Here is a 14,963-nt window from a genome sequence, read left to right as displayed (position 1 = left end):
ATAATATTATACCATGTTAAACCACGGTTGGGCCAGGTTTTACTGTCCATAGTGGCTCCTGCCACCTAGGATTCAGCACTAACTGTTTTGTATAGTGTGGCCAGCATGGCTCAGAGGTGGGGCCGGATCACCATGCACTGGCTATGATTCCCCAAACCCGCATGTACTCACTCTGCTGCGTCCAGCAACTATAAAAACACAGACTCAGAGATAGACAGGCGAGAGGAATGACTCCTTGTTGCTCCTATGCTAACATTCTCTCTCTGTGTCTTTCTCTCTCTCTGATTGACACCTTTTAGAGAAGGCTTACAAGCTGCTGGTCATGAACTGTGGACATCTTGGAGTAACCTGCTGACTTCCAAAATCACCTCCCCAGAAGTTTCGTTCTTCCCTCACTACCAAGGACCAGAAACCTCATATTTCTCATGAAATTTCACTGCATTTTTGTCAATATTCTCTGGGGTTTCCATTGTCCCTCTGCGTGTGCATCTGTAATTTTATTGTCTACTATCCTGCTCACTGCTGCGCTACTCACTTACCTCTGGTTTCCTTTAAGCACCTCCTTACAGGTATCAAGGTCACATGCAAGAGGGATTGGTTAACTTCAGCGGCTGGGCTGGGCAGTCTCAAGTTGAAGCCCATAGTATCTATGACTAACTAAAACCCTTATTAGACTTAGCTAGCCAGCTGTCTTTTGCCACTTCCCACTGACTGTCAAATGCAAGAGCCTCCTCTAGATAGGTTGAAGGATCAGGCATTTATGGACACAGGAAGTATAGTGACCCTGGCTCAACCCTCCATGGCCAGTGGCCCAGTGATGAGACGCTTCCAGTTTTGTTTTTTCTGGCTAGAAAATGGTCTATGTGAATATCCCCTCGCCATAGGTCTTTGTGAAGGAACTGGGGGAATGAGAGACTAAAACATACATGTTAACAGGTACAAGAGATTGACTGGGTTCCCTGCTCTCCATCTACACTTCCCTGCTCCTTATCTACCACTTTCATCGGCCATGTGGTAAAGGAGGCCTGGCAGCAACAGCCTTCACCCTTCAGGTCCAGGATAAAATAGGTGGAGTTGGCTGCAACTGTGGTGACAGCAGGCTCAAAAGCATGGACACAGCAGAGTGTGTTGGAGCTGGTGCTGCAACTCTTGCTGGGCTGGGCCTGGCCTTGAGCCCATAGCAAAATGTGCTTGTAACCTTTCGACATCCCTACACACTGAGGAAGGATTGATGGCTCACCAGCCCTGATGAAGCTCCTGATGGCAGAAAGTGAAAAGCCAGACTCCTTCTTCTGCCCTTGGCCTACACTGAAAGAACTGGGCCTGCAGTTGCACCACTGACTCTGTCTCTACATTTAGGGTCTTTAACCAAGCGAAGATTCTTATATCAGTGTCCTGATTAGGCAGTGAGGCCAATAGAACCTTCCCATGTTCTCCTTTTTTGCTTTTTGTTCTCCCATTAGGCCCTGCACCTGTAAAAGAACCTCAATCTGTGCCTGCCACTCCCAAAATCTGACCGACCCTTCCTACCCACCAAGTTTTAATATATATAAAATTTAACATAACGTGTGTATTTACAATACCAAATTCTACTGTACTTTGACTTCCCCACTGGACTCAACTCTGGGTACTTGTGAGCATGTAGTGGGATCCTGCTGACTGTGCCACAAAATGTTTCTGGCCCCTGAGTGTGGTTGGTATAGTGTAGTGGGTAAAACCTCTACCGGCTACGCTGTAGACTAGGGTTCAATCCCCCATCTGGCTAGGCACCCTATGCTATACCAATAAGAGTTCTTCAGCAGGACTCCTAACACTACTGTTGCCTACCTGTGTAAAACGATCAAATTGTAAGTTGCTCTCGATGCCATAAATTAATGTAAAAGTACCCGCAAATGTCCATTATGAACCTTTCTCTGACACAGACTATCCCACCTATGTTAAAACCTTTTACACTGTAAAAACAAAGTCACAGAGGCTATTGAAAATTATCTACAAATGAGCCAAAGTGATGGTAATGCCAGTATCCAGTGGTCAGCGGTGGGGTCCTATGAGATTGGGGCAAGTTTAGACTGAAAAACACTCATTGACTCATTAAACGTAAAAAGAATGCTTAAAATTTGTACATTTCCTTTGACATTGGGGTTATGCATAACACTACACCTTACAATTAAAATGTAATCAATTTCTACAATATGTAGCTTTAAATCAGAGATAGAAAAGATTTTACACCATCAGTGTCAGCATGACATTCTTATTCTTTAAAATTATTCACCAAATTCTTCAGCATAAACTATACAAAATAATTAGGGATCTGTCATGCAGTCATCTGCTGCACTCTCTATGGAATTCTCTCACACAAGCTTTGCCTATAAAAAGTGAAACAGTGAGCAGAGAAGTAAAAGGCAGTGTGATCAGCAATCCATTTCTTTCTCTCTACTTGTGATGTATAACAAGTAAAATTTTTGGATTATCTTTGTTCACAAACTATATCTACTACTATTTTGTCATGTATGCCATGTATACAGAGAATATATATATATATATATGTGTATATATATATATATATATATATATATATATATATATATATATATAGTGTATTTTGGGATGCTATTATAACTGGTTGTTATTATAATACCAACTCCAGTGTATTTATACTGCAACCCTGATTATGCCAGTGCATGCTTGATGGTCTGTTTCTTCTTGTTTTCAGGATGTCACAGAAAAATGAGACTACTTTCATAACAGAGTTTTTCATTGTGGGATTCCCTGGACTTCGACCTGAATACTACAACCTCATAGGTGCCATTTTTTTCAGCATCTATGTGATGATAATAATGGGGAATTCTATTTTTATAGTCCTGTTTGTGACTGAACCAAGTCTCCATAAGCCCATGTACATTATCATGTTGAATCTGGCTGTGTCTGATGTTGGATTCTGTACTGTAGCTCTCCCTAAACTGATCTCTCGCTACTGGTTCAATAATGGTTACCTCTCCTTCCAGCTCTGTCTGATGCAGAGGCAGTTCATCCACTATTTTGGTACATTGAACTCTCTTATTATGATGATCATGGCTATAGATCGTTATCTGGCTATCTGCCACCCACTCAGATACCCTGTATACATGACCACTCGAACTATGAAGTTTGTAACAGGTTTTATTTGGGTTTCTGCTATGATTTTCCCTGGTATTTCTACATCTTTGACCGCTAAGATGCCATTCTGTGGGCCTAATCTGATAATGAACTGCTTTTGTGACACCGTTTCTATGAACAGTCTAGCCTGTGCTGATGTCAGCTCACAGAATTACATTTCCACCTCAGTTGCAACCTTCGTGCTTCTTTTTCCCTTCTCGTTCATCATTTTTTCCTACATCAGCATTGTTGTTGCCGTCATTAAGATTGCCAATATTCAAGGCAGGCTGAAAACATTCTCTACCTGTGCCACACAGCTGGCTATCGTTAGCATATATTACATACCCAGATTCTTTGTGTATGTAACACCTTACATACCTAACTTAAAACTGAACATTGACCAAAAAATCTCACTCACTGTGTTTTATACATTGTTTCCAGCAATGGTAAACCCACTTATATACTGTTTCAGGACCAAAGAGATCCGACAGCTGTTACTGAAGTGGTGTTCTAGGAAAAAGACCTTCAGTCACAACAATAATGTTGTATCTGTTTCTAAATAAAATCTTATAATGTATCTATTAGCATTGCTGTTGTTTTGATTATAAACACACATACTGTACATTCATTGTGTTTACCTTGTTTATTAAATATTTTTTGTTTAATTCCATTAAATAAAGTGCATACTGAGTCCTTCACTGCAAAAGCTTGTAAATACTTTTGCATATTAAATTAACTCTGTTCATCAAAACATACTGTGAATTATTGATACTGATAACTCTTGATAAATATATGAACATGAGAAAATAAACCACCTACGGTTGATAATTATGTATTTAACTCAAATAATAAATTTAAATACTTGTTATTTTTCCCCCAAATACTTTTACATTTCAAGATTTTATTAAATTCAAAGCGTGTGAGTTTTAGAGAGTATTATTTTACCCTTGCTTATAAAGGACTAGGCCTTTTCTGGATGCTTCTTTGTACCCACACATGATTGCCTCAACTCTTTTAAAAGGTTTCTGAATGTTTAACAATGCCCCATCCCAACTTTTTTGGAATTATGTTTGTGCAATCAACAGTGCTCAAGCAAACCTGCAGGACTGGGGAGAGTGTTCCGATGTAGAGATCTGGGTAGGCTAAGAGTCCGAACGAATGAGTTAAGTGAGTTAAGTTATGATCGAGTACTTCAGATACTGTACTAAATGCTGAACTGTCTGACTACCTTGCTGAACTTTGTGAGTGACCTCTTCTGCAAAGGTTCGCACAGTACGCAAACAGCCCACTTTTGCAGAAATGCTGGACATAATATGAGCTATGACCAGCCTTGTAAACCTGGCAGCTATTGAGAATGACTGTGCTACTAAAGTGTTGAGGGCCCATTCAGTTCACAGCAGTGGACAATGTTGTCAACTAAATGATCATTCATGATTAGAAAAATACATTATTACTTAATTGCATGTTGCATTTAAGGCTCATTGTGAGATTTAGATCCTCAGTTTCTAATGAACTGAATTTCTAATTAACTGAATTTCAAGATTACACACAAATCAGATATCTTTACTGACTCATAACAAAATTCTTGTTCTCAAAAATCAAAGAGTATGTAACAGTGTACCAATGTTTATATGTTGAGAATGTGCATACAGGATATTTGGTTGTACACAAAAGTTTGGGCATCCCTGGCCAAATTAGAGTTTTCATTGATTTTTGAAGTAAAAACATAACCACAATCTCTGCAGCAAACTACTTAAAAATAACATTTTTCTGCAAATTTTATGCATAATGACTTCATACACTGACATGCCAGAAGTCATGTTGTAGCGGTATGTAAATTGATTATGAAGTGGTGTTACCTCAGGGGACGGCTTGGAAACGCCCAAACCTGTATAAGTTGTGCGGTGTTATCTTGTGAGTGAGACTGAACACTGGCCAGCGCACTCATGGCAAGGCAATGTGAATTATCGGATTTCGAACAAGGCGGTAACACTTTACATTAAGGGTCGCTAATCAATCATTAAATATATAATAATCAACTATTAGTTTCCCATTATTTAGTTATTAGTTAACTCTTCATTAAGCATTAGCTATTACTTAGTAATTGATTAAGCACTTATCAATTAGTAATTAAGTACACTGTTAGTTGATAAGTTAGTTTGTCGTTAGTTTGTGGCTTACTTACTCATTATCTGTGTGCTAATTGCTGCTTATTACATTGTTAATTAACTAATAAGTATTTTTCTTCATATAAAGAAGTAACGTGATAACTTACTAGCACTTATGTGTTAATCCCGCTAATTGTCTGTTAATTAACTCTCCATCACCTCCATATATTCAGTTGCTTCACTTTTCTCACTTTGGTTCTTGTTCATTAAAGATGCTTATGGTCACATCTGACCGTAAGATGAGCGCACACAAATTCATGGACGGTTTTGTTATTCATCACGTTCATCTTGGCATATCTGTACTCATATCTGGTAGGAGTGCATGTAAATTTGGGCATAAATGCTGGATATGTGGCTAATTAACCAAAACTATTATCAACATAATCTGTAATTGCAAAAATAAGAACAACAATAGAAAATTTCAATAATACTAATTTGTGTGCAGGACAGTCCAGTACAAAAGTGGATGTACTTACTTTACATGCACATTGATATAAACAAGTGCTGCAACTATTTCATGTTCCATTTAAAGACATATTACACTGTGCTTTTGTTTCATACTACTGACTCACAAACACAGCTTCGGTCATACACTGCAATAATACAGCGTTTATTTTAGGGAATTCATTACACTAAACAATCACTCTACTATGTTAACATAAATTTCACTTTTCAGTCCCTTCAACAGTTGCTTGACTTCACTCCCTTAGATTTTTATCATCATCATCTAAACCTTTGCTCATGCTTTAGTTGACCAGAATTAAACATGTTCTGTGTTGAGCAGAGCTGTTGCCAGTGGCTTTCTGAAGTGTTTCTGAGCCCATGCAGTGATTTTACACTACAGAATCATGTCTGTTTTTAAGGCAGTGCTGCCTGAGGGCCCAAAGATCATGGCCAGCAAATACTGGTTTTCAGTCTTGTCCCTTGCATACAGAGATTTCTCCAGATTCTCTGAATCTTTAAATGTTATTATGTACCATAGATGATGAAAAGCAACAGTTCTTTGCTATTTTATGTTGAAAAATGTTATTCTTGAATTGTTGCACTATTTGCTCATGCAGTCTTTCACAGAGTGGTGAACCCCTCCATATCTTTACTTCTGAAAGACTCTCTGGGGTGCTGTTTTTATGCCCAGTCATGTTACTGACCTGTTGCCAATCAACCACCAGGTGTTTTTTTTTAGCATTACACAACTTTACCACCTTTTATTTGCCCCCATCCCAACTTTTTTCGAACATGCCGTTGGCATCAAATTCAAAATGGGCTTATATGTTTCATAAAACAATAACATTTGGTATGTTGTCTTTGTACTATTTTCAAATAAACATAAGGTTTAAACAATTTGCACATCACTGCATTTTGTTTTTTATTTACATTTTGCAAAACGTCCCAACCTTTTCGGAAATTATGTTTTAGATGTAAAGTTAGAGATGATAGCTCATCTGTTGCTGCACAGTTTGAATATCCTATAGTCCTTCATCAGTGGTCACAGGACGCTGCCCACAGGATGCTGCTGGCTGGATATTTTTGGTTGGGGGACTATTCTCAGTCCAGCAGAGACACTTAAGTGTTTAAAACCTCCAGCAATACTGCTGTGTCTGATCCACTCAGACCAGTGCAACACACACTAACCCACGTCAGTGTCACTGCAGTGCTGAGAATGATCCACCACCCAAATAATATCTGCTCTGTGGTGGTCCTGTGGGGGTCCTGACCTTTGAAGATCAGGGTGAAATGGGGCTATGCAAAGAAATGGATTACAGTCTGTACAAAGTGCTCCTATATGGTAAGTGGAGTTGATAAAATGGTCAATGAGGGTAGATAGGGGTTATACCTAATAAAATGTGTATAATTTTTTTTTTCATTTTTTACATTAGCAGAGAAAAATTTAAATAGTTTGCTGCAGTGGTTGTGTTTATTTAGGGCTCCCTAAGTAAACTGTCAAATATGGAGTGCCTAGAAGAAGTGGACAACTAAAGGTAATTATTATCCAAAATTATTAAAAACTATTAAATCTCTACTATGGTTGAATTACACTGAAATTATGTGTTTCATTTTGAGATATCTTAATTTTACACTTTATTATATGATTTAATATTAGATCAACCCTGCACCGTAAACCTGTATAACACAAAATATAGCACTCAAGAAACATTACATCGCCTATCCAGTGGGCTGCTTTACTCTCTATGGGGTTTTTGGCACATAATATCAGGTTATAAAAGAGAGGAGTAGACCAGAGCAATGAGGGTATCTAAGACTCACTCAGAGAGAGGGGTAAGTAAGGCCTATTACTTCCCTCTACACACAAAATTAATAAATAAATAGAACTTAAACAGCCATTATTTGCTTTATATGTAAGCTATACTATCTATATAAGCAGTCTGCACTGATACATTTCAAACACAATGTCCAGTCACATGTTCTTACAAGTAACTGGTGTTGTTTTTGATGTGTATCTATTGCTTTAACAGTAGCTCTTTCCCTTCCAGCTGTAAAGCACATAATTCATTATTTGTGGAGCACTGAACTCTTTCTTGATCATTTATTTGTTACTTGTGTGTAATAGTTTCGTTTCATTTTTTAGTTTAGTGTGTATCTTCATGCTTAGTAGTGTAGCTATTAAAACACGCATTTCACTTTAACTGCTTAAAGCATGCTAAAAATTAAACAGAAATTTCACCCGTTTCTCCATGTTTTCAGTATGTCAGAGAAAAACCAGACAGTCGCTACTGTCATAACAGAGTTTTTCATTGTGGGATTCCCAGGACTTCAACCGGAATACTACAACCTTATGGCTGCAGTTTTCCTCAGTATTTATGTTGCTGTATTAGTGGGTAATTCTGTCTTTATGGTGCTATTTGCAATTGAAACAAGTCTCCATAAGCCCATGTATATCATTATGTTGAATCTGGCTGTGTCTGATGTTGGATTCTGCACTGTAGCTCTCCCTAAACTGATCTCTCGCTACTGGTTCAATAATGGCTCCATCTCCTTCCAACTCTGTCTGATGCAGAGACTGTTCATCCACTATTTTGGCACACTGAACTCTCTTATTATGATGATCATGGCTCTAGATCGTTATCTAGCTATCTGCTTCCCACTCAGATACCCTGCACTGATGACTAACCGAACTATGGGCCTCTTATCGGGGCTTTCCTGGGCATCGGCGCTGATTTCCCCCAGTATTTCTTCATGGCTGACTGTGATGATGCCCTTCTGTGGGCCCAATCTGATCATTAATTGCTTTTGTGATACCTTATCTATGAACAACTTAGCCTGCACTGATACAAGAGCTGTCTATCAAGTGCAATTCTCAATGGCCATGTTTGTTCTTCTTGCGCCCTTCTCTTTTATCATTTTCTCCTATGGCAGCATTCTGGTGACTGTAATCAGGACAGTGAACAGTCAAGGCAGACTGAAAGCCTTTTCCACTTGTGCCACACAGCTGTGCATCATTAGCTTCTATTACGCACCTCGCTTCTTTGTATATGCAACTCCTAATATACCTAATTTGAAAATGACAGTCGATCAGAGACTGGCAATTTCTATGTTCTATTCTCTGATGCCACCACTAGTGAACCCACTCATATACTGTTTCAGAACCAAAGAGATCCAACAACTGTTTGGGAAATGGTGCTCAAGAAAGAACATGATGAGTCAGAAAGTCAGTGTTATCTTTTTCCCTAAATGACACAACCTGTTTTGTCTTTCATCTATTACTCATGCTGATTGTAAAGTACAATAACAATCTAATATTTGAGGCCTATATATGAATAATTGCAAATGTCTACTAGGTTTGATTTCCTACATGAAAAAGGAATGTTTTATATATAATGAGAATTACTGCCCATTGTGTACTGGCAATGTCATTCTTATATTGTTCTTACATTATTTAAGTTATTGCACGAATGTAAATGTTATACTCCTTAAAATAATAAATTACAACTCTTGATGATGCTTCAAATGATGTTCGCTTTTTTCTTCTGCCACTCTTCCCTTGGAGTGCTAATTAGGGGCTTGTAGATGGATTTCTGTCTCCATCTTGTGGTCAAAATGACACATACATAGTTAGTCTCACTGGTTCTTTCTGTGCATTTAACTTTGTGTGAGTTCAGCAAAGGTGGAACATCAGAAAATGTGGGATGAACAAAGTATCTGTTGCATTGCACTTTGAGTAACTATAGCCAATCAAACGCACAGATCATTAGTAATTACCACAAGCCTCAAGTGTGGTATGATTCCACTAAGCACATGGTTTGTAGACTGATGAATCAGAATATCCTTTTTAAATATATAAGGAGGCATAAGGAAGAAATTGTTTTCTTGTGTATGTATATGTTGGATATATGTTATATTTGAACCGACCAAAACAAAAAATTACTTGGAAAAAAGTCTGGTTACATTTACTTACATTTAAAGCAAAGTAGATTCTTCTCCTGTAAAGTTATCATTTTGGAGACACAAGGTTTTGTTCTAAATCCTTGGGCATTAATATGTAGTTTGTCCCCCCTTTGCAGCTATAACAGCTTCCACTGTTCTGGGAAGCTTTCTACAAGATTTTGGAGTGTCCAGTATTTGTGTGGTTAGACACTTATGATGGACGACATGGCTCTCAATCTCTAGGTCATCCCAAAGGTTTTTGATGGGGTTGAGGTCTGGGCAACCCAACCTAATTTTAATTATTTGTCTTTCACATTTTAATTGAATATTATGGTACATGGTGTAGCTTTGGTACACAACAGTCACAATATCAATATATTTTAGCTAGGATATTTCATAAAATGGCTAATTATGTATGTGTATAGGCACCAACATTAGGCTACCTTCACTGAGGCCTTTGTGTGATGTAACCAGGGCCATTTTTGTATAAACTGGTATAAGCGGCCTTTCGCTGAATGACTGCTGAGAAGTGGCTTAGAAAATGTGTGTGTGTGTGTGTGTGTGTGTGTGTAGGTGTGTGTGTGTAGGGGTGTGTGTGTGGTATAAGCAGTGACAAAAAACACCTGAACCACTAGGGGGCCCCAAATGTGTCCTTGAATACCTGTTTATTTGCCAGATTGTTCTAGTCTGGATGCTGCGGTATCTCCTGCCTGAAGGCAGTATGGTGAACAGGCCATGTGCTGGGAGACTGCTCTCTGACCGGTGGTCAGTTGGTAAGGATCTGAGGAAGCAGACAAAACTTCCTGAGCCTACGCAGGAGGAAGAGATGCTGAAGAGCAGATTTTACAATTGTGCTGGTGTGGAGGTACCAGGTGAGGTCATCAGTGAGGTATAACCAAGGAACTTTACACTGCTAACTCTCTCCACCTCAGCTCCATTGATGTAAATCGATTTTGATCAAAAATAGAATTGAGCAGTCTATTTTTTGACCAGGCGGCACGGTGGCGCAGTGGGTAGCGCTGTCGCCTCACAGCAAGAATGGCCTGGGTTCGATTCCCGGCCGGGTGACCAGGGTCATTTCTGTGTGGAGTTTGCCTATTGTCTGCGTGGGTTTCCTCCGGGTACTCCGGTTTCCTCCCACAGTCCAAAAACATGCAGTCAGGCTGATTGGATGTGCTAAAATTGCCCCTAGGTGTGCGTGTGAATGTGTTTGTCTGTCTGTCTGCCCTGCGATGGACTGGCGACCTGTCCAGGGTGTATCCTGCCTTCTGCCCAATGACAGCTGGGATAGGCTCCAGCACCCCACCGTGACGCAGAAGGATAAGCGGTTTAGATGATGGATGGATTTTTTGACCAAGATAGATTGTTTTACTTATTTTTCTTATTTTTCTTGCATCCCTATGAAGATGATAAAGATGGTAAGTTTTGCCTGGACGTCAGCGGTAAAGTAGAGGTCAGTGTGTTCCAGTCAATAAACACTAAAGTCTCGAGTCTGGAATTTCATCTCTCCTTGATTGAAGAACTGCATAAATTCAATAGAGACTTGAAAACAAGTGTGAAATTCAGTTTCATTTACAATTGAGCTGGACTAAATTAATAAAGAAAAAATACTGAAAGAAATGCTGTTGGACATACAGAGCTGTAGCATGCAGGACAACTTAATATTCTCAGGGATACCAGAGATAACAGAAGAGGATCCAGAAGAAAACATCAAGGGTTTTTGCTCAAACACCTAAAGCTTCCCAAAACTACTATAGATTAGATCTCTTTTCACCTTGTTCACCACATTGGTGGCAGAGTTAACATCTACCCACAACCCAACATAGCCAAGTTTGAATGATACAAGCTGAAAGAGCTTGTTAAAAGCAAAAAAAAAGGGACTAAATTTGGCCTTAATGACCAAGGAAGGAAAGAACACATTAAAAAAGTAATACATGCCACAGTTTTGGTAGATAGACTGTACATTGATTGCTCCACATCAAACAGCACATTGTCTTTGTGTGTCTGGTGTCGATGTTTGTTAGTATATGTTGTCTTGTTCTAACAAAGTCTTCCAGTCTGAGGTCAGTCTATTGTTTAGTTTACAGTTCATAAAAAAATGGGGGTTTCTCAGAAGCATTCTTTTCACTTCATGAGGTGTTAATAGTGATCTGTAGGGTTGGACCTTTATCATTAGTCATGGTATTACATTAGTCTCAAACCAATTACCAGACACCTTTAACACTATTCTCACACCCTTAAAATACATTAATATCTGCTGTAAAGTTTGTTAGCTGGAATATTTGTGACATTAATTCACTAACAAACATATTAAATCATATCACTAAGCTTAAAGCCATTTTTTTTTAAACAATGATTTCGGTAATGTTTAGTTCACATCCTTTAACTCTAAAAAATTAACATGATCATGTGTCCTAGGTTTTAATGACACATGGAGACCAGTAACTCTAGTAACTCAAGTAACTAGTATTTCAGCTGACATTTTTGAAGTGCTAATTTACCAAATCGTCATTTTAGATCCTGCACCTGTGAGCTTTAGCCTTTAGCCTTGAGCACTTTTAAAAGATTTAGATGTGAGTCCGTTTTGAGGGAGTGGGAATCCTTTATTGAACTAAATCACTTCCACCTCATTTTGGGAAACATCCAAAACAGTTTGAAAAGAAAGATAAAGAATCTGAAAAATTCCTAGAACAAAAAAATAAAATTAATATCAATAGCCCTGATGATCAATAGATGATAATATAAGAGAAATAAGATTTAAGATGAACAAAATTGTCAAGATTAGACTGGGAATTCTCAGGGTCGTATGGCCATAAGCGAAGTTTATAGCACCTGGTATGTCCAAGTACTAACCAGGCCCAACCCTGCTACACTTCTAAGTGTGGCACAGTGGTGCAGTGGGTGGCACTGTTGCACCCAGCAAGACGAGCCTGGGTTTGATTCCTCAGCTGGGCAACCAGGGTCCTTTCTGTGTGGAGACATGCAGCCATGTAACACTAAACTGCCCCAAGGTATCTGTGTGTCTGCCCTGTGATTGACTGACGACCTGTTCAAGGTGTTTCCTGCCTTCCACACAATGAATGCTGGGATACACTCCAGCACACACACCCTGCCCCAACCCAGCAGGTTAGATAAAGAATTATTTAAAGCACAGCAATAAATGACATTCTTCACAAACCAGCTTTACCCCTTATACATGAATACTGTCATAATATTGTTAAAACCAGATTAAGATCCAACATTCTGCTCTATCACCCCATTTTGCTGATATAAGCATTTATTGAATGTATTTAATATCTTACAGAAAAACAAAAGCAATTCTAGTGTTTGATTTCAGCAACAGTAATACAAGGTCGGATTATTTCATATTCATATTCAGCAAGAGCTTTATCCAATGGATCAAGACACTATATAAATGAATCATGGCAGCTGTTATCACAATAATGCCCACTTTCACCCAATTTGTTTGCCATTTTCATAGATTCGTCAGAATGATCAAATACACAGTGTATTGATCAAAAAGACAACCCATAAAATTAATCTGTGGGGGTGTGGCTGCCATTTGTGATGGTGTTGTGGTGGATGAATGGCCCAGAGGCTCCCAATTCCCAATATGCAAGGACATTCAGGTTGCTATCTCCCAGTTTAAAACGAAGCTGTATGTGAATGACTCCTCTTACTCCAAAGTCAACATCCAGCAGCCATTATACCATGCAGACCGAGAACAATCCTGCTTACGTGGATCTGGGGCTGCGAAGCCACACAGACCTTTTTTCCTTAAAAAAAATGGAACAAACAGTACACATACAATGTTACAATGTTATGTACATACAGTTATACTACATACTGTGGCCATTTCTCATTAAATATACAAGTGTACACTCAACTTTTACAGGTACCTGTATCATGAATTCCCCTTCACTTGGATCCCCCTGGATCCTTCAGGTAAGTATTAGTTTGAATTAGTTTGAATGTCTGATATAATAAAACTCTCTTTGATATCTTGGGAGGTAATATGTGTAATGCAGTTCTGGTGATGTGTTAGGGTATCCTAACTTTGTTAAACACCACCCCCCAGCACGTCACTCTTCTGAGTGTCATGACAGGAAGTCAGCCATCACGTTCTGACTGACCTTCCTATACCTGATTTGAAACTTAAACAGTTACAGGGATAAGTACCAGCATGTGATTATGGCATTACTGTCCTTCATCTTCCTCATCCACTGCGACACTCTCTGGTCAGTCTCTAAGATAAAGTCAGAACTCAGTAAGTAGTATTGTAAAAAGTCTAAGGCCCATTTCACTGCGAGAGTATCTTTCTCAACAGTCAAATAGTCAGGAATAGTTTCCTGTTAATATACAGGGTTTGTCTTATGTCTTCTCCTTTCTCTTGCAATACACAGGGCCTAGTCCACTGGCTGATGTGTCAGTCTGCACAATAAGGGTTTCGAAAAATCAGGACTACATAGCACGGAAAATAAACAAGGACGCTTATAAAGAACATTGCATTCATCAGTCCATTTTACTCTCTGAGGTTTATCTTTTTTGTAAGGTCAGTCAGGACTGCTGCACAGCTGGAAAAGTTGGGTGTAAATTATCAATACCAACCAACCAGGCCAAAAACAGATCTTACCCACATTTAGTGGTGGGTGCTGGACAAGATCTGACCACCTCAATTTGGTCTACTTGAGGACGTATAACTCTGCCTCCAAGGATGTAGCCTAGGTAGGGGACCTCCCTTTTAGGGGGAGTCATGGGCTGGAGGTTAGCAAACCAGCCCTGTGACCGGAAGGTCGCCGGTTCAATCCCCTGAGCTGACAGTATGTGACTGAAGTGCCCTTGAGCAAGGCACCTAACCCCCAACTGCCCCCCCCCTGGTGCCATGGATAGGGCTGGCCACCGCTCTGGGCAAGTGTGCTCATTGCCCCCTAGTGTGTGTGTTCACTAGTGTGTATGTGGTGTTTCACTGCACAGATGGGTCAAATGCAGAGGTGAAATTTCCCCATTGTCGGACTAATGAGGGTCTCTTAATCTTAGCCAGGTTTCACTTTGCTGGGTTTCCCGTCAGTCCTGCATCAATGATTTTCTGGAGCACAATCTCCAAATGCTGCAGGTGTTCCTGCAAAGTTGAGTTATAGATGACCACGTTGTCGATACAAGATGCTGCAAAGTCCTCCATGCCCTTCAAGATCTCATCCATTAACCTTTGAAAAGTTGCAGTGGCTTCATGTAAATGCTGTCTCTAAAAGCTTCAGATATCTAGCTTCTTGATCCAAT

At 39.4% G+C, this 14,963-nt stretch overlaps 2 protein-coding genes across 2 annotated transcripts; both read left to right on the top strand.

The window, feature by feature from the left end:
• Positions 1–2,714: 2,714 nt before the first annotated feature.
• LOC118800815 (olfactory receptor 1500-like) lies at positions 2,715–3,698 on the top strand. The gene has a single exon (XM_036560956.1). The coding sequence runs from the start codon at positions 2,715–2,717 to the stop codon at positions 3,696–3,698; it is 984 nt and encodes a 327-aa protein (XP_036416849.1).
• A 4,297-nt stretch (positions 3,699–7,995) lies between these two features.
• On the top strand, positions 7,996–8,997 carry LOC118800873 (olfactory receptor 1-like). Its single transcript, XM_036561035.1, has one exon. It carries the CDS (start codon positions 8,008–8,010, stop codon positions 8,995–8,997), a length of 990 nt encoding a protein of 329 aa, XP_036416928.1. The 5' UTR covers positions 7,996–8,007.
• Positions 8,998–14,963: the final 5,966 nt, after the last annotated feature.

Source organism: Colossoma macropomum, unplaced genomic scaffold, assembly GCF_904425465.1.
Source record: "Colossoma macropomum unplaced genomic scaffold, Colossoma_macropomum, whole genome shotgun sequence".
NCBI classification, from domain to species: Eukaryota; Metazoa; Chordata; class Actinopteri; order Characiformes; family Serrasalmidae; genus Colossoma; species Colossoma macropomum.
Note: the sequence above shows the minus strand (reverse complement) of the source record. Positions and strands in the feature narration are given on the sequence as shown.

Excerpts from the sequence above, each read along its gene's own strand:
- LOC118800815 (XM_036560956.1), top strand. The coding sequence starts at position 2,715 with ATGTCACAGAAAAATGAGACTACTTTCATAACAGAGTTTTTCATTGTG.
- LOC118800873 (XM_036561035.1), top strand. The coding sequence starts at position 8,008 with ATGTCAGAGAAAAACCAGACAGTCGCTACTGTCATAACAGAGTTTTTC.